Consider the following 24,705-nt stretch of genomic DNA (forward strand, 5'->3'; position numbering starts at 1 on the left):
CTGCACCGGTGCACATGGGCCCTTCTGCATCCTAACCACAGCACAACACCGCTTCAGAGAAATATTTAAACACACCTAACTGACATTACATTACCATACACATGCAGTCTGTCCCTCACACATACATACACACGCTGACATTTATCTTCAAATACCATGACACTCTTCTTCTTTTATTAGATCCTCTCGCTGTGCAAAGATGAGAGTAATTAGAGAGGAACGGCCCCCGCTCTCTTCCGTCCCTTTTTATTGCTTTTCACTCGTCTCTACTCTCTTTGAGAGTGAGAGATCTAGTGGCATTTGATGCCATAATGTGCCCCCACAAGTGAACAGCTGAGACTGTGTGGTTTTTAGGAGATGCTTTACACACCGGGAATGGGTTGAGACGGTTAGCAATGAGCGCTGCAGTTGCAAGGTTTTTATGATTCTTAGTTTGAAACTCACTTTACTCCCACATTTATCAAAAATAGTGTGATATTCATAGTTATTTAAAGGGACACTTAACCCATTTGCATTAAGCTTCGTATAGTTAGAACCCCAGTCATGTTTTTGAATGGTCATGCATCATTTCCTCTCTTGCCGCTGAGACAGGAGAAATACAGATCTCAGTGTTGCACTTCCTTCTTTCAATGATGTAAAAATCATCATTTTGCATCATTGAAAGAAGGAAGTCCAATATCTTTGTTGAGGGGGTGAGACTACACACACCCCTTTTCTCGGTCAAATAGGCACCAAATTCGAAATGTATATTTCAACTACAAATATGACACACTTTCAATAAAGATGAATGTTTCTACGGGTGAAATGCTTCTTTAAAGTCGGATGCTCTTGTGTTTTTTTGATAAAAGAGACGCTCACGTCCACAAAATACACGCAAGACACTCCCTTAACAGTAAACTCTGATTACGCATGAGATTATGCGAGTATCTGGCAAACGCGAGCGTCTCTTTTATCATAAACCCTTTAGACGCATCTGCAGCAGGCACATATTTTGACAAGACACATGATGCACATATGTTCACTCGACCCCAGAACACATATTTTGAAATTATGAACCACATACATGACGGGCTACATACATGTTGTGACGAACTTTGCATCGAGCGACCTCGAAAAAGAAGTCACCGGCCGCCACTGATCCCACATACCTCATATGCACTGTTAAAAAAAGTTCCGTTAAAAAACGGAAAAAGTGCTGGTAATTAATTACCAGCACTTTTTCCATTATTGTACGGGCACTTCCGTAAACCTTAAAACGGATATTTCTGTAGATTTACTGGTCTTTTTCTTTACCATTTACGGACATTTCCGTCAAACCTAAAATGGAAAATTCCGTATTTTCCGTACATTTTTCCGTTATTGTACGGACAATTACGTAAACCCTATAACAGATATTTCCGTAGATTTACCTGTCTTTTTCTTAACCATTTACTGACACTTCCATCAAACCTAAAATGGAATATTCCGTATTATTAAAGTACTCAATCCGTACCATTTACGGACACAAATCCTAAATTTTTTATTTCCGTACAGTTCTCTATACCGTTTATCATCAATAAAGCACAAATGTAGAATCACAACAATTCTTTATTTATTTTAACAGCTGCTGATGCTTTAAAGTGATTGCACTTTTTGTAGTGAATGAATTGCAATATTTACATTACAACCACTAAAACATTCAGAACATCACCTTCACATTCAGAGCAATTTTACATACATAAACCAGCTGTTCTCTTAAAGAACTACAGCCATGTCCTTTAACAGGGAGCTGCCAAATCTAGCAACTTTTTAGCACCCACAGGCTGACAGGCATTAATAACAAATGGATTTGTTAAAGACATTGACAAAATAACAATAAATAACAATAAAACTGCCAGCACAGTTGCTGTCTCACCTGTCAGTGCAAAATGAGGAGCCCCCTCCAGGAGGATGCAGAAACCTACACCTCCAACTCCACATATCACACCGACAGGCAGAGCTCTGCAACCAGTGTCTGACCTTTCTACAAAAAACAAGTAGAACATTAGAAGTATTACATTATATAAATTTTCTATAAAACATCAGTGCAGCAGCAATAACAATCATAACCTTATAAGGATGACTCTGTGCAACATGCCATAAAGAGATTTCTGTAAAACAGACAAAGGCAAAGCTCTACCTGGAATGACAAATATCGCCCACCTTCCCTCCCCCTTAACATGGGGGATTTGAAACTGCAGCATGTGTGTTGTGGGCATCTAGTTAAAACATCTGAACTCACATAATACTATAAAAATTGTACATACAGTCCAAAAAGGTATTTTCTGAGCTTTGAGAACAGCTCAAATGGCCCACTCAGAGTCCTTCTGCTGGCATTCAAATTCCTTCAGCTGAGAAACCAGCTTGCGCACCTGTGGAAGTATGAAGTGCTGTTTCTTCCCTTTCTTCTCTGCCTTGGAGCCTCGCGCAGGATTGATCCCAAAGAAAACTCTGAGAAAAAATAATAAGAATAGTGAGATGCAGACAAAGTTTGCACGTGTTGTGTGGCTTGACAGGAGTGGAACAGTTCTATAAAATCATACATTTGTTTTCTTCAATATGCCCCTATGTGTGAACCTCTCTATCATTCTAGTTGACCATCTGTCTAGTACCCAATGTTATTGTGGTGCTGGTGCCAGTGGCTAAGCTTATCTCTTCCTTTGTCTTTTCAAGACACATGCATTCACACTGCGCATATAAAGAAATGTTTGCAAGGGCGAGAAGTCTGCTTATCACCAAGACATGACAGCATGCAACCTCAACATGTGTGCAGGGATATTGCAGGGATTAGAGACTATTAACAATTATAAAGTTTACTAATTATTTAGTTAATCGCAAATTCTTGTAATATGCTCACGACTTGCGAATGTAATGCTCAGTTAATGATCTGAAATGAACCTTGATGACGTATGCAGCCTGCAAATGCGACCTCCGGGGGATGCAGCTTTCTGTTTGACCCTTTTATAGCGCATGCATTATATTTGTCTTTTACTGCGTTTGCTTTTTTGTTTGGGTTTTCAATACTGTTCGTTTGGGAACTCGTGTGAAGTCTGAGACGCTTTATGTTTGTATGTTAATCAGTGTCAGATGAGAAGTCTCAGCAGATTAAACCCTCACACAGAGTGTACATGATTTAATGTCGGCAGGCATTTGTTATAATACATACATAATGCTTTTTATTTGTAGGGCACAAATGTAATGTGTTTGTTAAAGGTGCAGTGTGTACATTTTAGCGGCATCTAGTGGTGAGGTTGTGAATTGCAACCAACGGCTCAGTCCACTGCTCACCTCTTGATTTTGAAACACATAGAGAAGCTACAGTAGCCGCCACCGGACAAACATGTCATCGTTGGAGACAACTTAGTAAAAAAGTTTGTCCGTTAAGGGCTTCTATAGAAACATGGCTGCACAAAATGGCGGCTTCCATGTTAGGGGACCCTCTGTGTATGTAGATAAAACATCTAACTCTAAGGCAATAAACACATAACGGTTCATTATTAGATGTCTTTAAACACCCCTGATAATTTAGTTTTGTATATTATTTTGCATTTCTGTCAAGAGATCCTTCTAAAAATTACACACTGCACCTTTAATGTTGTTTAATGTAACTTGGTTTTAATACTTTATTTGAACCAATTATTATTGCATCTTCGTTATTATTTAATAATTTAATATTATTTAATAATTTTAAATGCTACTGCTCACTTGGGTCTATTTTTATTACCCCAAAATAACAAATCACTTCATTATCAGTTAGCAAAATAATTGTTAAGGCCAGTCCTTGATTAGTTAAAACATTTAAAAATAATGTGATTTCAGTTTCTTATTCATTTATTTTATCATTGAGGTTTTCTTAAAAAGTGTAAAAAATATCGTCTCGTTCTCGTGAACCCAATCTCGTGTTTCGTCTCGTCTCATGGATTAAGAGTCTCGTCACACCCCTAATCAAAGTATTAACATTTGGGCATGAATCCAGCATGTATTATTTTTTAAATGAATATGTTTAGACTTTACTTTTGGAGGGGGTCCCTGGAACAACATATTTTTAGGTTTGAGTCTGCAGCCAAATACATTTCAGTTTGTGTGTCTTTGACATGAAAAGGTTTGACCACCACTGACATAACCTGGTCTCAGGTGCTAATGGTTTTAAAGAGATAGCTCAAACGAATTTTGTCTCAAGAATCCATTCCAAGAAAAATATGTTTTTGCTCAATTTTCCAACTAGAATCATGTTATGTTTGTTTTGTTTTTGATTGACCTCGGACACCATGTAAAGCAAAAAGCATGTTACCTGCCATTTTAAAAAATATGAAACATTTATTCCAACAATAGTCTTCAACGGGAAGCTACAAAATCCACGAACAAATCCATATTCAGGGGGATCATAAGCAAATAACAGCTGATCTAAAAGCTCACAGCATGTGGCGACACATTTTGAGCCTGTACATCTCAGACAAAGGGGTTTGGTGTAGATTGACAAAAAGCAGGTCGGATGCAGAAAGGCATGGAAAAGTCACATTTACAAAGTATTTCCAAACAATGAGTGCTTACCTTTGCATGAATTCGAGAGTAAAAGCCATCTCCGGTGGGTATTGGATGTTGCAGACATAAAACATGGAGAAGACGTAGCTCAAAGCCACAATGGGAGAGGTGATGTGGTCATTGACAAGTAACCCATCAAGAGCAATCTTGAATTGCTGGTCACCTTTAACACATATAAAAAAAAGATAAAGAAAAAAAATAACAATTCTGAGCACCATGTAAAAAAAATCCTATATTTTAAGGCAAGGAAAACATTTCTTTGATAAATACGACAAAACAACAGCTTATAAAACAGCTCGCTGAGATACAAAAAATATTTAACTACAAACCTCTGACTAGGATGCATGGGGTCACTGGGAGTTCGACTTCAGGATCTGCAGAGATCTGTTTTGGTGACAGACATAACACATGAATTAATGTTTCTAGTGCACACAAACCTGCTGGCAAATTGACTATCTGCTAGTGTCTTCATAAGACAGAGGTAGCCATTAAGCACAGACATTAATGTAAATAGTTTATAGAGAGAGAGTTTATAGAGAATATTAGCAGCACAATTAGGGGAATCTATACTTCATATACTGTGATTGGTTACTTGGTTCACCACTGGATGCAAATAATTATCTTGCACATAGTTTAAAATTTACAACATCTACCTCTTTTTTGTCGAAGAGTTTGTAAGAGTCTTCCTTGAAGTATTTTGCAATGCCACAGATGAGCTGTATTGGACCTTCGCCCGTCTTCATCCCTTCTGAGTCAAGGAAGTCATTGATCCCCTTTTCTTTTTTGGAAAGTTCCTGTTCAAGGTTCAAGGTGTTAATTTTGTACAGGTACATAAGACTAACACTCGTTTTTGTTTGGTCTCCAAATAAATGCAGCTATGGAGAGAAATTTGAACACAAAAAAACAAAATTCGAATTATTTCCTTTTTTATTTGCAAACTGTTCTGTTTTGATCTCAAATGTTCTGCTTTTTTGGTTGCCACTTCCTGATTTTTGGTCTCAAATCTATTCTATTTGATTGTTCATCCAATTTATTCTATTTGATTGATTGCCAGTTTATCTTTTTTTTGGTCTCAACTCTCTTTTTGGTTGCAAATCTTTTTTTTGATTGATTAATAAAGACAAAATTCTCTCCATATGGAGCAGCACAGCACAATCATAATAATAACAGTAACAACACACCTGTGCCAGCTTGTTTTGTACAGAGAAGCCAAGGAGTTTAGATGCATGATCAAACAGGTGAGGAACTTCAAACAGGAACGGCCACTCCTCCTTTACAACGCCAATAAAGGTATCAGCATCGTTGAGGATTTCACGCTGAATGGGATATGTTTCGGTCATCAATTTTCTAACAGATGACTCCTTAAGATATAAGGCAGTTAGTCAAACAGTCGAACAGTTATTCAAACTAACCAATTAAAATAATAAAACAGGATATAAATTTCAATAGACTATGGGCGTAGTGATGTCAGACGATCTACAATTTCACAATGTGTCCTACAATTTCACGTGTCCTTACAACACAAGAAAATAATGGATGATTGCAGACCCACCTGAAGATCCTGGGTTTGAAAGGCACGTTTCAAGTCATCTCGTTTAGACAGCAGGTCTTCTCTAGACACAGTCCCCTCAATGATTGGATCCCACGCCACACATCCATACTGATCTGAATTCCTGGGCCTTTTCTTTGTTGAATTTTTACCCCCTGCTCGCCTCTTCAGTGAGCTTTGTGGCCTCTTCATATTTTCAATTCTGTGTTCCAGCTGACGAAATAGAGTTTCAGAACCATCTTTTGCAAAAGGTTTGTTTCCAAACGGCTCTGTCAGCTTGAAGGAGGCAGGATATTGTCCTACAATCATACTGGCGAGTTCCCTCAGCTTTTGTCTACCAGGTCTTCCTGGGTGTTTGTGGAGGTAATCTTCAGCGACGATCCGAACCATCTCTCGTCTGTCTTTCCCCATTATGTACTTCTTTTCACGCAAGTCATCCATGACTTTTGAGGGAAATTTGTGCCATGGAACAGAATATGTGTCTTGGGATGGGGAGTCGGCTGTCTCAGGTGGTGTTGAAGGCAGCTGAAACCTATGTGGCTCAGGTGTTGATGAGGGGCCAGGCCTGGTAAACTGCGGTGGAGCTTGTGAATCTATGGATGACATGACACACATCTCCATAAATTAAACACATCACGATTGTTACGAATCAATTAATACATTGGTCCTTAATGTCCAGTATGGGTCCACCAGGAATACAAATGGACCTAATTATGAAAACCAATTATAGGGTACCCAGGTGAAAAAGTAGTACACTTTCATAATATACTTAAAGTGCTTTATTTTCGCACACTAATTTTGTACTTAATAAACTAAAAGTTCATCTTTAGTGCTTCTTAAGATGTTCTTAAGATTATCTAAGTGTACTTCACTGTGCTATTTTGAGACACCATAAATTTGAACTAAAATGCACTTTTAACATACTATCTCTGTATTAAAAAATGTACTCATTTAACACTTGTATTAAACTTGAACCCAAATTTCAAACAAAGATGCGTTTAAGTTTGCTACAAGTGGTACCTAAATACATTTTTTAATACATTTTTAGCACATTTTAGTTCATATTTATGGTGTCTCAAAATAGCACAGTGAAGTACACTTGGATGTTCTTAAGATTATCTTAAGAAGTACTAAAGAAGAATTTTTAGTATATTAAGTACAAAATTAGTGCATGAAAATAAAGCACTTTAAGTAGACTATGGAAGTGTACTTCTTTTTCACCATGTACAGCTGATGGCAACCTTTTTTTGCATTTTTTGAATAAACCTTTTTAGTCTCAGAAAACTTGCATTAAAACAGAGGGGCAAAAACTCACCTGATTCCAATGCTTTGACAGCTCTGACGAATCTTTTGCACTGAATAAATGGCAGAGTGTCTTTAATGTCCTCCGGGTCAACAAGGCTCAGGTCATCTACAGAGAGAACTCCTAATTCCTCCAGTTTAGCCATCAGTGTATCCATCTGATCACTACTAAGCGATGGCATTGCTTTCTTGTCAACATGTTTAAGAGATTACATTTGCCAAGTGAAGGATGGACAGAATCAGAACAGAATCAGAACAGAATCAATATGAAAACAATAAATTCAGATCAGCACAGTGAAGCACATTCACTTTTCAGATACCTTCAAATGAGCAATCTGCTTTGGGCTGCATGGGCCACTCTCTTTGGGCAGCAATGTTTTCCTCACTGCTTGTTTCACTTTAGGGAATGGAAAGTCCTATAATACACAGGGGAAATCTGATTCTACTTAATCATCACCCCTTTTAATTATTTCCATTCTCAGTAGTATGGTAACGTAACACAGCGAGCTAAAACAATACACACACACGTGGCTAATTTACATACACACACACGTGGCTAATTTACATACACAAAACGTATGGGCTAACATTAGCTGGGCAAACGGGCCATCGTCCACCCACGCTTCAAAATAACGCAAACCGCACACATACAAACGTTACAATGAAACACACACGGCTACCAACTGACTATCGAGACCAAATTTCATGTACGAGGAACAAAAAATTTGCTTTTGACCTACTTACGAAGCGCAGGCGGCGGGCTAATGCTAGCGGAGCTAGCAGCAAACGTCCACTCACGCTTCAAAATTACGCGAAACGCACATATTCAGATGTCGACATGAAATAAACACGGCTACCAACTGACTATCGAGACCAAATTTCATGTACGAGGAATAAAAAATTGGCTTTTGACGTACTTATGAAGCGCATGCGGCTGGCTAATGCTAGCGCAGCTAGCAGCAAACGTCCACTCACGCTTCAAAATACGCGAAACACACACATTCAGATGTCGACATGAAACACACACACGACTACCAACTGCCTATCGAGACCAACTTAATGTATGAGGGGGAACAAAAAATGGGCTTTTGACGTACCTGGTACATAGGAAGCGCAGCCGACATGCCAATGCTAACGCAGCTAGCAGCAAAGGTCCCGTGCTCAGCTGCGAGCCACTACCCTGGCCTGTATAGCGCCGGTTGGAATGCTGTTAGAAACCTTCGAGACAAAATTAACCAACTAATAATTTGATGAAATGAACAAAAACGTGATTATCTTGTTAAACTTAATATATTTTGTTTGAGAGGTGGCACTCCATTCCTATTCTCATTACACACAACCAACCTGTTTACAACTTTCCACGTGACTCGCAGAACTTCAGGCTGGCACTGACCGCGCTGAGTATAATGGCTGGGGGAGAAAAATCTACCCATACTGCCTTGCGCAACAGCACACTTTCCGTATTTCGCAAAACGGAGCGAATCCGTTGCAAATTCACGGTAAAGGGACCCCTAAATTTACGGATTTTTTTAACAGTGTGGGTAATATACTATTGCCGCAATAGTTAGCCTGTCTGGAACCGAGCTGAATTAAACCACTATAATGACACTTGCATTACATGCGAACGGCCCCTACGCTAATAGAATTCTGTTTTTGTCTCCCTGAGGACAATGAGACAAACAGACCCAGTTCTTGTAGCTGTGAAGGTCATCGCAACACTGACTACTGGCTGTCCTTCAACGTGATGCCCAGCCGATGCGCGACCAACAACCACCGGCTGAACCAGTTTAATCCGCTTACCCGCTTTCTATCCCTACCGTGTCTATATATATAAATATTAATTTCTCCCTAGGGTTTTTTGTCCTTCTAGGAGTTTTTCCCACCGGGTTTTCTCCTAGGGGGTTTTTTAGTCCCAGGGAGAGTCAGCCAACTTTGGCTTAACTTAGCACTTTACTGTATACGTTACATTATTAATACGCTCGCTTGTACGGTTTATCCTTAGCCGCTATATTCTACTTCTTATACTATCTATTGATTTTCAGTGTTCTCCTCTACATCTACTCATGTAAAGCTGCTTTTCAACAAAAAAAAATTGTGAAAAGCCCTATATAAATAAAATTGAATTGAATTGAACCCTGGGCCATTAAAAGAACAATGAACCAAGAAATGCGTTCTGTAATTATCTACAGTATTTAAACTTAAACGATTCAAGTAACGCTTGTAATGTAATCGAAAAATGAATGTAATTTACGTGTTATGTAAACTCGTAAACGGTTACATTTTAAAAATTAAACAATGCTTAAACAACATTCCCAATCCGATCTCACAGGAATTTGTACAAATTTTATGAATTGGCTAATTCGTATGAATATGTACATAGTGAATCATACAAACGCATATGATTATTAGATAAAATGATATCTCACAACGTCACAGGAGCATGAGCAAATCGTACAAAAACTTACCGTACGAGTTAATGAGAATTAGCCACATAGTGAAATGAATAGATATGTAAAGGCTAGATGTCTCGTCCTCGCTGCTGGCCAATTGAGTGGAACGTCCGCATTTTGGCGGCCATCTTACCACAGGGCGCTCGCTCACTCGTAGCATTAAGTTTTAATGATGCAGGTACTTTTAAATGACCATAACTTGCTTAATTTTTTACCGATTTTCAAACGGTTTGGTTTATTATAAACGTCAAAGAAGTACCTATGACACTGCATACTTATACTAAAAATTAAAAAATAATTCATGAAACAATTGTAGTCACGTTTATAACGTTTGTAAAAAACCAAACCGTTTGAAAATCGGTAGAAAATTGAGCAAGTTATGGTAATTTAAAAGTACCTGCACCATTAAACTCAATGCTACGAGTGAGTGAGCGCCCTGTGGTAAGATGGCCGCCAGGTGATGCCGTTAGAGACTCCGCCGTAAGACATCTAAACCTTAATACATATCTATGGTGAAATGCATACAAAATACCATAAGACTGTGTTGGAAGACCCCATGGAAAGGCTTTCTTCATTCATATTTCTTGAAAATGCTAAATGATTGGTTAGGTTTAGGTTTGTGCATATCAACAAGCACCATCAGAGCTTGAACATTTTATTGGTCGGGTAGTGCTGTTCTCACAAATATGAATGATTGGCTTGTTGCCTCTAGCTAGAGAGACAACTCAATGTAAGCCCACTGTATGCACTGCGCACAACAGGCAGAAATATAAATTGAGAGTGAGTTTGCTACTAAGTGTGGTTACTTCACACAGAAAAAGTATGTGCTTTCTAAACAATCTACTTCAGTATACGGATGTCACATTTGGTATGTTGAGCCGGTTGTTTAGATGTGATTTTGTGGATATATTTTATGACCGGTTACTTTTATTTCCCCCTAAACTGTTATCAGCTGTCATCAACACATTGGATTGAAGCAAATAAAGTATTGTGGAAAAGTGCAGCTATTTTTCTCAGTTCACTTAGGATTTTAGATACTCTAAGTCACACAATAAGTCACACATTGGTAGTTTCAGTGGCTGTCTGCCTCAACGATATCCGAGTGGTCTAGAGATGAGCCTTTTAAGTGGGCTTTCCTTCTCTAATGCTTCTCTTATTGCTGTCGTCATCATGCTACAATGCCTTTATTTGCTCTGCGAAACTTCTGCATGTTCTTTTAATGGCAACCGAATTGATTATAACTGCTGTGAGTGTTTGAGACACAATCCTCAGGTGTGGAGCATTTCAGACAGGTAAATCATAAGTTGAGTCATATACGGTGGTGAAAAAAAATATATAGGGTGAGATTTTGATCAATCTGAAATTCCAGACTTGCAAGTTTGCAGTCCATTTTGAATGAAAACGGCCAACGTCCACTTTTAAGGGGGTTTTTGTCCGGGACATAAAAGCTAAAAGTTACGTTTATGGTTAATATCACCGTAATTTTGCGAAGTACAGTAAGATGTTTCTGAATCAATATTTTGTTGGTGTTTTATCAACATGTTTTGTTGCTCCTTGAACAATATTCCTGTCCAAAGAACATTCGTAATCTAAACCCTGCCAATAATACCGTGGCCCTGAAGTGCAAACCACAACAACAAATTACTAAACAACAACAACAAATTAAAAAACACCACAACAAATTAAAAAACACTGCAACAAATTAAAAAACAACAACAAATTAAAAAAACACTACAGCAAATTAAAAACCACTACAGCAAATTAAAAAAAAACACTACAACAAAATAAAAAACAAATACAAAATAAAAATAAAAAACACAACATCAAGTTAAAAAAACACTACAGCAAATTAAAAAACACAACTACAAATTAAAAAACACTACAACAAATCAAAAACACAACAGCAAGTTAAAAAAACACTACAGCAAATTAAAAAACACAACTACAAATTAAAAAACACTACAACAAATTAAAAACACAACTACAAATTAAAAAACACTACAACAAAATAAGATACCATAACAAAATAAAAAACACAACAGCAAGTTAAAAAAACACTACAACAAATTAAAAAACACTACAACAAAATAAAAAACAACTACAAAATAAAAAACACTACAACAAATTAAAAAACACAACTAAAAATTAAAAAACACAACAACAAATAAAAAACACAACTATATTAACTTACCGGAAGAGGTAGGTACCAGTGGGCATAGACATGTTTTTTATTTTGTTGTAGTGTTTTTTAATTTGATGTAGTGTTTTTTTAACTTGCTGTTGTGTTTTTTATTTTGTTATGGTTTTTTATTTTGTTGTCGTGTTTTTTAATTTGTTGTAGTGTTTTTTTAACTTGCTGTTGTGTTTTTAATTTGTTGTAGTGTTTTTTAATTTGTAGTTGTGTTTTTTAATTTGCTGTAGTGTTTTTTTAACTTGCTGTTGTGTTTTTATTTTGTATTTGTTTTTTATTTTGTTGTAGTGTTTTTTAATTTGCTGTAGTGGTTTTTAATTTGCTGTAGTGTTTTTTTAATTTGTTGTTGTTTTTTAATTTGTTGCAGTGTTTTTTAATTTGTTGTGGTGTTTTTTAAATTTGTTGTTGTTGTTTAGCAAAATTGTTGTTGTGGTTTGCACTTCAGGGCCACTGTACTATAACCCAAATCTAACCCCAAAATCTAAGGGAAACATGTTGAAAAGAATTGTATACAAGCCCGTAAACCAATCCTAAACCTAAATCTAGCATGGACTCTAAACCTAATCCCAATTTGTTTGGATGATAAAAATTTTGTTCCAAGAGTACACTGATATTGATCCATGCACTTGATGGACCATTTAAAGTTATACCACTGCATTGCCAAAAAGGTTAAAAAAAAGTCCCTATAGGCTACAGTAGCGGTCACTGGGGTGGTGCCATTTTCAAAAAAGACACCTTTATACCAAAAAAGTGCATATTGTTACGTCAAAAGTACATAATGGTACCAAAAGTACACATATCTGTACCCAAATGGTAAATATTAAAGGGATAGTTTACCCCAAAATGAAAAAATCTGTCATTTACTCACTCTCATGTTGTTACAAACCTGTAATGTCTTTGTTCTGATGAACACAAAGGAAGATAATTGAAGAGCCCCATTCACTTCCATAGTATTCTTTTTTCTACTATGGAAGTGAATAGGGCTCATAATTGGTTTGGTTTCAAACATTCCTCAATATATGAAGAGTTTGGTTCCAAAACGCAATAAATCCATTTTTACAAATTTCGGTAAAAACGTGTTTTCTATACCAAGAAAGTGACAAGATGAAAACCACTATTTTCTGTTACAAACTTTCACATAGCATCTTCAGGTTATAAAAACATAAAAAATTAAAATCCATAACTTGATTTTCAAAGATTTATTATAAAACGAATTATTTTTTCCACAAAATGCAATAAATCCATGACACTTTTTTTCAAAATTCTATGAATCTATTCAATTAAATGTATAAATGTGCATTTATTTTTGCCATTTTGTATTTATTTAGTTGAACAGTTGTACACACTGATTAAAAAATAAACATTAATGGCATTAATCATAACACTTACTTTGTCATATTAGGAACACTGTCATTGCTGCGCGGTTATACTTGACGTCGTGCTTAACATTTTTCACAGCGATCAGCTGTAATTCTTGTTGACTTTGAGTAAAATTATGTAAAGTTTTTCATAAGATCCCCTGGGGTCAATGTGTTAGCACGAGAGAAGCTAGATGCTATAGGGAGAACAAGCAATCGTCTCCCGAGTGCCTCTCGCGTAAATTATTAGATGTTGATGGCTTACGTTTCTTTCCCGTCACAGAAAACCATCACAGGTTTATCAATGCTATTAAAGTATTATTTTGTTTTTGTTTCTTTGTTGATCACGAAGTACAAAGTAGATGAGGAAAACTAGGACTCCGTGTACTCAACGCACCACCATTGTTTGTTTACATTGCGTGGAATGGTGCGCTGTAATTTGTGGAGCGGATTTATTGCATTCTGTAGAAAAGGAGGAGTGGCGTTTATTGCATATTGGGAAAAAAGGGAGAAAAGATGACAGAATAACACAGCGAATATTGGATTTTGCGTAAAATTAAGAATTTACTGTAAAATACTGACCTGAAATAATACTGATTTTGGCAGTAACTCATTTTTTTCAAAAATGGTCTTTATTGCGTTTTGGAACCAAACTCTTCATATCTTCTTTCATGTTCATCAGAACAAAGAAATTAACAGTGTTGTTTCCAAAACCAGATCATTTGAGTCTGAGTCAAGATCGAGTTCAGAGAGGGTTGAGTCCGAGTCAAGACCAAGACCAGAAAAGTTTGAGTCCAAGCCAAGGTCGAGTCCACATTAAGTTGGGTCTGAGAAAATTATGTGTAGTGCCACTCTGTGTTTTAGCCGTCTTATTATTTTGGGTAATAGCGGCTTATCTAATGCTTAAATTTCACTGGACGGGTGCGTTTTATTGCACTGCCATGAGCTAAAAGTCATGGCAGTGCAAAAACCTCCTCAGGTCTGACCATCTGATCGCGCCAGTCTGATGCGTGCAAAAAATCACCAATCACTGTTTGTGTCAATTTTACATCAGTTTAAAGAAACAGTAATATATATTTTAAAAGGGACTTGGTCCATTACAAGACCAAGACCATTAAAATATGGTCTCGAAACCGAGTACAAGACCGAGTACGAGTCTCGAGTACTACAACACTGGAAATTAATACAGGTTTGTGTTACAACATGACAGTGATAAAATACATTTTTGGGTGAACTATCCCTTTAAGGGCTACTCCAGTGACAGGATCATTTTTTTGACCATGTGGGAATTCTATTATTGCTGAAAACTAAAATTTTTAGAAAGTCTGCTAAACTTATAACAATAGTCTAAAATAATACAAGATTAGTAAATAATCTCTTAGTAGTTGACGTCAGCCGACAAGTACAGTAAAGTAGTTCGAGAAATTGAACATGAAATCTGACAATTTTTTTTCCTTTAAATATTGACTGTGAATTGTGCATAACTTTATCAGGATGTGTACGGTGTAGTAAATGTTAACAGGGTCAGTTGTTGACCTCGCTGTTACTTAGAGAGACACTATGTCCTTGTATAATAAGTGTAGTGCAACTTTGAACTGAAGCTCATCTAAGCGATTAATTAGTAAATGACAAATCATACTTTGATATATGATGGTTATTATCGCCACACAGCGATTAAAATCTTTGCAATTTTGTATGGCTTTTTATTACCACTATACTTTCCCCTTGGCAGAAATAAACTTAGCGCCTCGAAGACTAAACTTTATAAAAGCAATGAATTCAGTCTCACATTCACGTCCTTTGGCGTTCAGTGTAATAGGATGTTTGACAGGCAGGTTTCAATTAGCGTGACTGCACGTCTTGTATCTTTTAATAGGAAATACGACGCTGAAGCTCCAGTGCTCTCTAACGCATCTTAATAAATACATATATAAAAAAAATGAAAAGAACCGGTTTCCACAGCAACTGGCACCTGAGTAACCGCGGAGAGGAGCTTGAAGGCATCAGGTTATAAAATGACATCTTTGCATCCTGACGTGTATGCATTGATCTCGTGTCATACGCAATTAGAGCGCGTGCTGGCGGGTGCTATTCATCTCTCAGACGTTTGTGCGGGAAATGGCGTTAATGAATACCGCCGCGCGCGCCTCCTGCTTCCGTAAACTCCTCATGTTTACCTCAGGTAAAAACACCTCCTTTATACTTATTGAGCAAAAGCCTGCTTTGACTGACAGCGTCCTACTGTGGGATCTGTAAGTAATCTTTAAAGTGCCCATGAAATGAAAGTGGATGGTTTTTTAGCTTTGAGTATGAATATGTTAGACTTATCTATAAAGTAGTGTGCCTTAAAACATAAAAAAAATCACATTTAGACGATATGAGCATTCAAAATTTACAGTTGACTTCTGCTAATCCTAGGCTACAGATCAGCATTGTTTTAAGACATCATTCTCTGTACTTCATTCCTTAGAAAATTAACATGGTTTTACTAAAACTAGTATCCATAGTTTTATTTGTAATAAAACCACAGTAACTATAACCTTGGTCTCACTAACCATTTAGTTGAACCATGGTATTTGCATCAACCCCCCCCCCCCCCCAAAAAAAAAAAAAAAAATCATGGTTACTTCACTTTTACCATATTAAAACTATGGCTAATTTTTCTAGCTGTTAAAATTTCGGGGTTGTGGGGTAAACACTATAGTTTACATCTATTCTGGGCTCTTTTTTGCTGCTTTTTCTTCAATATTCAGGCATCTATTTCAATGTTTTTGTTTTTTTAAATAAATTTGTAAAATTTATAGAAATGCATATTTGGCATAGTATACTTGTGTCTACAAAAGTATTTTCTAGCATTTAAACATAGCCTACAACTTTAGATTAAAGATTTTTATGATCATCGTAAACATTTTAGTGAGGTGATTTCTCACTTTTGACCACTTAGTTGTGGCCACAATTTTGGCTGTTGGTAAAAACATAAAATGATGTGCCTTTTGCTTGGGGGTTTTCCTTGACTTTGGACAAAACTGGGACGTGTGCATTCAGGTATGAATTTCTCTCTGCTCTTGCCCAGAAAGTGTGCACACACTTTAATTTAATTTAATATAATTTATTAATAATAATTTGTTACATTTATAAAGCGTTTTTTTGCAGCACTCAAATGGCTTTACATACATGATGGAATCTTCTCAACCACCACCAAATGTCTTTAAATCTCTTTAAATCACTTCCATGCAATTGTTTTATCTTTCCTGAAGTTTGCATGTATACGCTCAGACTGCGTCACCCGCATTAGCAAATCCATCAACACTCGAGTTCTCCATGATAAATAAAGTGAATAAGTACTTTGCGCTGGGTACAGGGAGTGCTTATGGGAGTTGTAGTTTCCCAGTGTCGCATTACGCATTGTTCATCATTTCGCATAACTTTCAAGAAAACTACAAAAAAATGATATTCAACCTGCCAAAGTGGCTGGTGGGATTGGCTGTCTTGCCGCCCACAGTGGAAATCTACCCGCATTTGGCCGGTTTGGCGGGTGTTAATGTCAAGCCCTGCTTACATCTGATCCTTTATCCTAGATCTACACTTGTGAATTATTTTTAATCTTGCATGCCTTGCATTTGTATGAAAAAAATCTATATTTTCTTTTCTTTTCATAAACTGGAACTAGCTATTTATCAGAAGTTCCCCTGAGGTTCCAGTCCAATCTTTCATTCAAATATCAGCCGTCTTATCCCAGTTTGTGCTTGTTACTATGAGCAGCCGACATTCAAGGGCTCTACACAACATCCTTGATACACTCACCTTTTCGACGTATTACAAACGGTGATATCCCCTGTACAATTTCACCTGATGGAAACAACCCATGAAATCTCAGACAAGTGCTTGATTTTCGCCTCTTAACCCATGCACGCCGTCGAGATCTGTTTGAACACCACACAGTCAGATCCTCTTCTGCTCAGCCTCTTTCAACTGCCTGAACCCATTTTATGCTTGTTTCGTTCCCAAGTCGCCTCACCGGGGGAACACGGTCGACAATAGGCCCTAATTAAAGCATGCTGTGGGCTGACAGAGCCCATTCTTCTCCGCTGTGTCCCGTTTAAACTGGGCCTCCCTTCTTTTAAAATCCACACCCACCTAATCTCAGCTAATTTTAAGTGTAACCGGTGAGACTTAATGGAAGTTTCGGGATGACGAGAGGCAAACGTGGCCTGGTGAGTCTCTTAGATCGTCTCTTTTGTGATTTTGTCCACTGTGTAGCAGTACATGATTGCCGTTTTGTGTGCTGTGTTGGCTTCTATCTATTTTACTTTTGTACTTTTTAATTCGGAATTTGTGTTAAGAATGGTGGCCTGGGGTTTTCAAGGTTGGCTTCCACTGTATGTTAGATTCGACTGTATTTGCTGGTTGGGTTCTTTGATTTGTTGCATTAAATGTGCAATGTGTAAGATTTCGAAGGATCTCTTGATAGAAATGCAATATAATATGCATAACTATATTATTAGTGGTGTATAAAGACCTCATAAAATTAACTGTTTTATTGTTTTTATTACTTTAGAATGAGACGTTTTATCTTCATACAATGCGGGTCTTCTGACATGGAAGTCGTTGTCATGTTTCTACAGTAGCCCTAAACGGACAAACTGTTTTTTAGAGCGCGTTTCGTACGAATGTTGTCTCAGACAATGACATGTTTGTCCTGTGGCAGCTACCGTAGCTTCTCATTGCATTTCGAAATTGAGGTTGGTTGCAATTCGCAATCTCACCACTAGATGCCGCTATAAAACCTATACTGTACCTTTATGTGTCAACTCACAGGTTTTTCTTAGGAAAAATCAAATCAGACAGTTAATGTGAGTTCACACCAGCCGCGTTTGAGGCGTCAAATTCGCGTCTACCATGTCTACCAAACTCGAACATTCTGAGTTTACTCGCTTCACGCGCATGAAATTCTAGTATTCGAGACATTCACGTGGAAATTCACATCATGGGAGGGGCTTCTGCGACTCCGCTCGCTTTCTGTAATCACGTCACTACTAGAGCAAGCTTCTGATTGGTTAACGCGGCTAGACGCGCGAATGAGGCTAATCGCCTCTACTGTGCCGCGCTAAACGCGTCATTCGCACCGCGAAACCTCCAGACGCGCGTCAACGCGTCTTCACATTAACTTAACATTGAAATAACTTGCGCTTGGCGCCTCTACCGCTGCTGGTCTGAACGCAGCATTATAAGAAACAAAAGTTTTTTGGCATATTTTGAGACAAATTAGACTGTGGTGGACTGGGAAACACGGTAGCTAGACCAGCACTATACCAGTTTCCAACACCATAATCTAAGTTGAACCATCATGTAAGTTCACGCTGGTGTAAACTAGTGTTTTTAGTAGGTCCCTCAATAAAACACTAGTTAGTACCAAACAACAACAAAACCATGACCTGTGGTGCTCAGAGGACATTTGTTTGTGCGAGGCTGAATGTTTTTTGGAGCTCACTTCAGGGAAACTAGAAATCCAGTGTCCCTTACACTGGTATTATAACAGCTTGAGGCTGTGTATCCATGCACTGGTAAAGCTCATTTCAAACAATCTGAGTGGCAGCTTTGGCTTGAAAATGACCCAGCACCTCCTGGTAACTCTCCACATGATTGAAAACATCTGTCAGAGCTTTTTCGCAGTATGGAGAAAATCGCCTGAAGGGTCTCACTACAGGCCTTGAGGCTAGATATCCACTAGATATCCAGACATCTAGCATTAACATGCTGTTCAACAGATGCAGCCGGTTCACAGGATGTTCAAAAGATTGCTGGAGTAATGAAAACGTACAACTCTCATTTGATATTTTTAAAGACACTATTCACTAAGTATTTTTCCTAAAGTAGATTTGGAGGTCAGGGCTTTTGGAAGATGTTCATAAGCTATGTTACAAAACCTAGCAAGCTGCCAAGGCAGTATTTTATGGTAAACAGTCTTAGAAATAAAGATGATAAACGATGCAATAGAAGAACCAAGAACAAGTTGGCGCATGTAAGCATTTGCTCAAACATGCTCTGCGTTGCATTAAACAGTGCTTCCCAATCCTGGTCCTCAAGGACCCCCTTCCAAAAAGTATTAGATGTTTCCTTATTTAAAACACCTAATTCAACTAATCAGCCTCATTTCAAAATGGTAAACATGTCTCCCTAACAAGCTGATGAGTTAAATCAGGTGTGTTAAATAAGGAGAGCTTTTTGGAAGAGGGTCCTCAAGGATCAAGATTGGGAAGCACTGCACTAGGCCACAATGCCAACCTCTTATATTTTGAATTCACTTTAGATTTTTTTCCACATTTTTGAACACTAACTAGTTTGCTTATTGTTTGTGAATCAAGCACTAACCACACAGAAAATAAACAATGCAAAAATAAGCATTGCTTTCAAGTGGTCCATTGCATTCTAAGTTGATTCTCCCCTAAATATTGCAATCTGAATAAAGTTGCTGAAAACTTGCTCTTTGACACCATGTGACCCCTTTGTCCCGATGTTTTCGGCTGAGTGATTCCAGTTCACTCACATTCCTTAATGACATCGTCTCCACGATCAGAGGTCTGTTAGTTCAGGGTGGAATATTCTGGTTAAATGGAGCAGAATAATTAGCATGTTCTGACAGGTCATCCGGCGATGTGAACAGGTCACTGAGATGATGCGTTATGGGTGATCAGTTTTCAGCCAGCTGATGTTTGATTGGTTAACCACATCTGTTTTCATCACATTTGGCTTTTCCTCTGAGTTTAAAGTCAAAGTGCACCTTTAAAACAGGGGTTTTCAATTACTCTTCTTCCAGGGCCAGATTTGAAAAATTTAAATAAAGTATGATGCGGCCCAAAGTTTTATAGCTATTTTTACCTTTTAATATTTTTTAACTTTTTCTTTATATATATATTACTCTGCTTCCAGTTTATCGGACATCATTTGTCATGTACAGTGGAAAAAGTTACCACGCTGATTTTAAATCAGACAAAAATGCCCGGCGGGCCGAATAAAGATGATTGCAGTGCCGCATTTGGCCCGTGGGCCACCAGTTGACTAGCCCCGCCCGAAGGGGTTGTGTACACCAAAACATTTACGCCCGCGGCCGGCGCATGTTTTCAATTGTTTCCAATGGAAGCTCGGCGTTTTTCATATAAGCCAGCAGCTAGCGGTTTTCTTCCGCGCTGAAAACCGGCGCACGGCGTTTTTTCCGCGCTCAGCGCTGAGCACCGAGAGTTGAAAAATTTTCAACTTTGGATGAAAAGCTCCGCTCGTCAATGTCAGTTCTCACGCGGCCGTCCAATCACAGTGGAGGAGGGGCGGGACAAGTATCACAGCAACCAATCATCTTACAGCTGATGTGTCAGAGATACCAAAGCGCTTAGCTGAAGAAAGCTGGCACTCAGCTGGCATTCGGCGTTGTCCAGGTGTTTTCAGCCGCGTTAAAAAGTTTTGGTGTACACAAACCCTAAAGCATGTGCCTGGCATCAATACTCCTAAAAATAAAGGTCTTTTTTCAATGCCATAGAAGGACAAATTTGGTGCTCCATAACCTTTTTTTGTGCAGTAGACTTCTGTGGAAGTTAAAGATTATTTATGAAAACACCCTACAGAGTCCCGTTAAGGAACCATTATTTTTTAGGAGTGAATGTACACGATTCATCAGTACATTGTGTTTCAAAGAGAAACAAATGTTTGTTGTCTTTCATGTGTGATCATGTGTGTTTACGCGGCATGTGATGACACTGTATAGATTAGATGTATACAACATACTGTGACTTAATTTAAAGAAACGCACACACAAACACAGCATGCTGCAACTAAATACACACTCATTAAAGCCTTCCTCAGTTGTGTCTTTTCAAAACCCCAGCATTCTCCTGACATCAGCAGACACACAGACGCACCACTGAGAGAAATTAAAAAGAAATGGATACTTTAAGGGGGGTTTCACATAAGCACTTTTGGTGCGCACCAGGGTCCGTTTCATGTCAGAGTTCAGTTCGTTTGGATGATGTGAACACTGTTTTCCGATCTTGGATGGTCACCCGTGTACCGTACTCGAGTTCACCTGAAAAGGGGGGTGTGGGGTACGGTCGTGCGGTATAGTTCGCTGAACACAATCGAATTACATTGCGGAAGTTAACCGCTATTAATGACGTGTGCGGGTGTGTTTGTGCTCACTAACATTGATATTTGGGCATGAGAGTGACCTTTTGCTAAATGACTCATTGAAGAACCTAAAATGTTCTTCTGTGGCATTGCTGTGAAGAACCTTTAAGCACCTTTATTTTTGAGAATGAAGAGTTCAAATAGAATCAAATTTTAAGATTTTTGATGTTTGCTTAAAGTGCACCTATTTCATTGCTAAAAACAACGTTATTTTGTGTATTTGATATATTACAATGTGTTTTATGTGTTTTATGTGTTTTATGTGGTTTATGGTTTAAAAAACACATTATTTTCCACATACTGTACATTTTTGTAGCTCCAGATTTCACTCTATTCCTGATTTTGTACAAAACTCCTCAGTTTGTCAGCCAGAAATGTGACGCTCCTTACCATGTTTGAAAGATTCACTCACAATGCAATGCTAACAGGAGTTAACTTACATGCTGAGTCCAAAGCAGGAGGAATTATGATAATGTCGTCTTGTCTACATTACCAATCCCAGGAAGTAAACTGTTGCCTACAATTGTAGTCCAAGAAAAGAGATTTACGTTGAAAACGATAACATGCGTCATGGTTTACCTTGGGCTACTTTTGCATATCGTTAACATGTAATAATACACACTTAGGGGGCGTGCACACCAAAACTTTTAAACGTGGCTGATTACGCCTGGAGGATGCCGAATGCCAGCTTTTTTTCAGCTGAGCGCCAGCTTTTTTTAGCTGAGCGCTTTGGTAGCTGGGTTTTTGAGCTGTGAGCCGGTTGGTTGTTGTGATACTTGTCCCGCCCCTCCTACACTTTGATTGGACTGCCGTGTGAGAACTGACATTGACGTGCTGAGCTTTTCACTCAATGTCGAATCTCTTTCAACTATCGACGCTCATCGCTGAGCGCGGAAAAAATGTCAAGCACCGTGTTAGTGCGTAAAAACGCTAGTTCCTGGCTTAAATGCCGTAAAAGCTTTGGTGTGCATGCCCCCTTACACACCAAAGGAAATGAAAAAACGTTTATCAAAAAATTTAGTTTTTAGTAATAAAAAAAATCCACAAACATGTTATCATACACAACAAAGTGTATATCCAACAAATATTACACTCTTGTAGTAATGCTAATATAATAATAATGCTGTAGAAGTATGGAAAGCATATTATGCCAATTTTAAATAAATTATTTTAATTATATTACAAAAATTCAAACAAGATGAACAATTTTATTATAGAAAACTCGTTTGCAAAATATGTGCCAAAAGCAAAAATGAAAAGACCAAATGTAATCGACAAAATTAGTCTGATCTTCGACAAATTTAGTCAGACCATTGAGAATGCAAATAAGATTATTCAATAAACCATCTTTACTATATTAACATCACTTTTAATAATTTAATAATTTCCTGATCTAAAGAGATCTAGTGAAACTGTACTCAATTGGATCTATAGGAGCCATATCCATCAGTAATCTCAGACTCTTATCGACAGACTTTATTCTTTCCAACATATTTTATATCCTCTTTTTATTTCGTTTTCTTTTTCTGTCTATCACTCTGTGCCAGCGTACAGCTCAGTTACATTATACTTCACCTGGTACTTCAACAGCAGTAGACTCTCATGTGAAGTACCTCTGCACGTGTGTGTATGTGTGTTCTGTCTGCACATGCCCAGTCCATCCCTCTCCCAGTGGACTGGGGACCCCATCAAATTCTGTCTTTCTCATCTCATCTATTCATCACGGTCTCATCTCCTCTGAGCCTGTATTCGGATTTAAGCGGTTGTAGTGGAGAGCGACAGAGACCGAATGAATCACATTATCTATCAAGGCCATCGTGTAGGTCATTACTTTACGATAAACTCAAGCCAGTTATGATTACAGGCGGTGCAAATTAAAAGCCTGTCATCCAAACCAAGAGGCTGGCCCATGATGAAGTACCTCAATATCATATTTCTTATTCTTTAAAGGGACAGTTGTCATTTACTTACCTTCATATCATTCTAAACCTGTATGACGTTTCCACAGAATAACAAGATACGTGACCCTGTCTGTGAAAACTCAGCTAAAGTCATTTTATGTGTGATTTACTGTTTTCATAAAATCATCCCACTGTATGTAAACAACTTTCAGTTAAAATATAACCTTGATATATTTAATATTGACTGAGTAAGGTCATGTCCAAGATTAAAATCAATGAGCGAAATCAAACTTTAACGCTTCTAATCTCATATTTAGATTATGAGACTTTAGCCTGCATGGCCTTCACAGACAAGGTGACATATTTCAACTTTTTTTTCAATGTTAAGTTATATTTTTATGGCCATTTTGCCTTCATTTGAAAGTGATTAAGGAGAGGACAGGAGGATAGAGGGGTATGGGATCGGCAAATAACCACGAGCCGGGAATCGTACTGCGTAGATGTGTACTGTAGCTATGAGGGATGTTTAGGACCAATTAGGAATGCTTGTTTTTTGCAAAAACACTTGAACTTCCTCGCTTTTGGAAGCATTAACAGGATGTAATGGCTGATAACGGTTAATATTTCTAAAAATATTGCTCTGATTATTAAAACAGGCAGGGCCACAATGTGTAAAGTACTGTTGAGTGTGCTTTATACTCGAGAGACTTTATTAAATTAGCTAATGGAAAACATTGCAAAAAGGTTTCGTATGAAGAGCTATTTCAGCTTCGGTATGCAAAAGATTGTGTCCATGTGTGACAGATTGTAGTGTTGAATGCGTTTCAAGTGGAGAGGAGAGGTTGCTGAGTTGCTCAGTTATGTCTAAACATTGAAGCAAGATGTGCTCAAATATGTTTTCAGATTTCAGAAATGATCTGAGGAGAATAAATGTGATGGAACTTAACAGTTTGATTCACAACAAAACTTGTGGTTATAAATATAAAAATAAGGCAGTTCCTTTATTGGTACTGCAATACATTCTTAAAAAAATAAAGTTCTTCATATGAAAAAAGTCTTGAAAGACCTTTTGTGCAACAGAAAGGGTCTGTGGATATTAAAGAGATAGTTCACCCCAGAAGGAAAATTGTAAATTACTTACCCCTATGTCGTTCCAAACACGTAAGGTCTTTTTTGCCTTGAGAATACATTATTACACTGTAAAAAAATTCTGTAGAAA

At 37.8% G+C, this 24,705-nt stretch overlaps 1 protein-coding gene across 2 annotated transcripts; it reads right to left on the reverse strand.

Moving 5' to 3' along the window:
* Positions 1-1,629: 1,629 nt before the first annotated feature.
* LOC135776035 (uncharacterized) lies at positions 1,630-8,810 on the reverse strand. Of its 2 annotated transcripts, XM_065286656.2 has the most exons (10): positions 8,756-8,810; positions 8,509-8,629; positions 7,732-7,827; positions 7,425-7,599; positions 6,113-6,702; positions 5,742-5,921; positions 5,214-5,354; positions 4,890-4,944; positions 4,570-4,723; positions 1,630-2,469 (listed from the first exon to the last, which is right to left on the reverse strand). In XM_065286656.2, exons 2-10 carry the CDS (start codon positions 8,533-8,535, stop codon positions 2,322-2,324), a joined length of 1,566 nt encoding a protein of 521 aa, XP_065142728.1. In that variant the 5' UTR covers positions 8,536-8,629; positions 8,756-8,810; the 3' UTR covers positions 1,630-2,321. The 2 variants fall into 2 exon arrangements, with proteins under 2 accessions (XP_065142728.1, XP_065142729.1); XM_065286657.2 differs by lacking the exon at positions 8,756-8,810 and having other exon boundaries at positions 7,425-7,595.
* Between the last annotated feature and the right edge of the window lie 15,895 nt (positions 8,811-24,705).

The sequence above is a fragment of the Paramisgurnus dabryanus genome, chromosome 21 (genome assembly GCF_030506205.2).
Source record: "Paramisgurnus dabryanus chromosome 21, PD_genome_1.1, whole genome shotgun sequence".
Classification (NCBI taxonomy): domain Eukaryota; kingdom Metazoa; phylum Chordata; class Actinopteri; order Cypriniformes; family Cobitidae; genus Paramisgurnus; species Paramisgurnus dabryanus.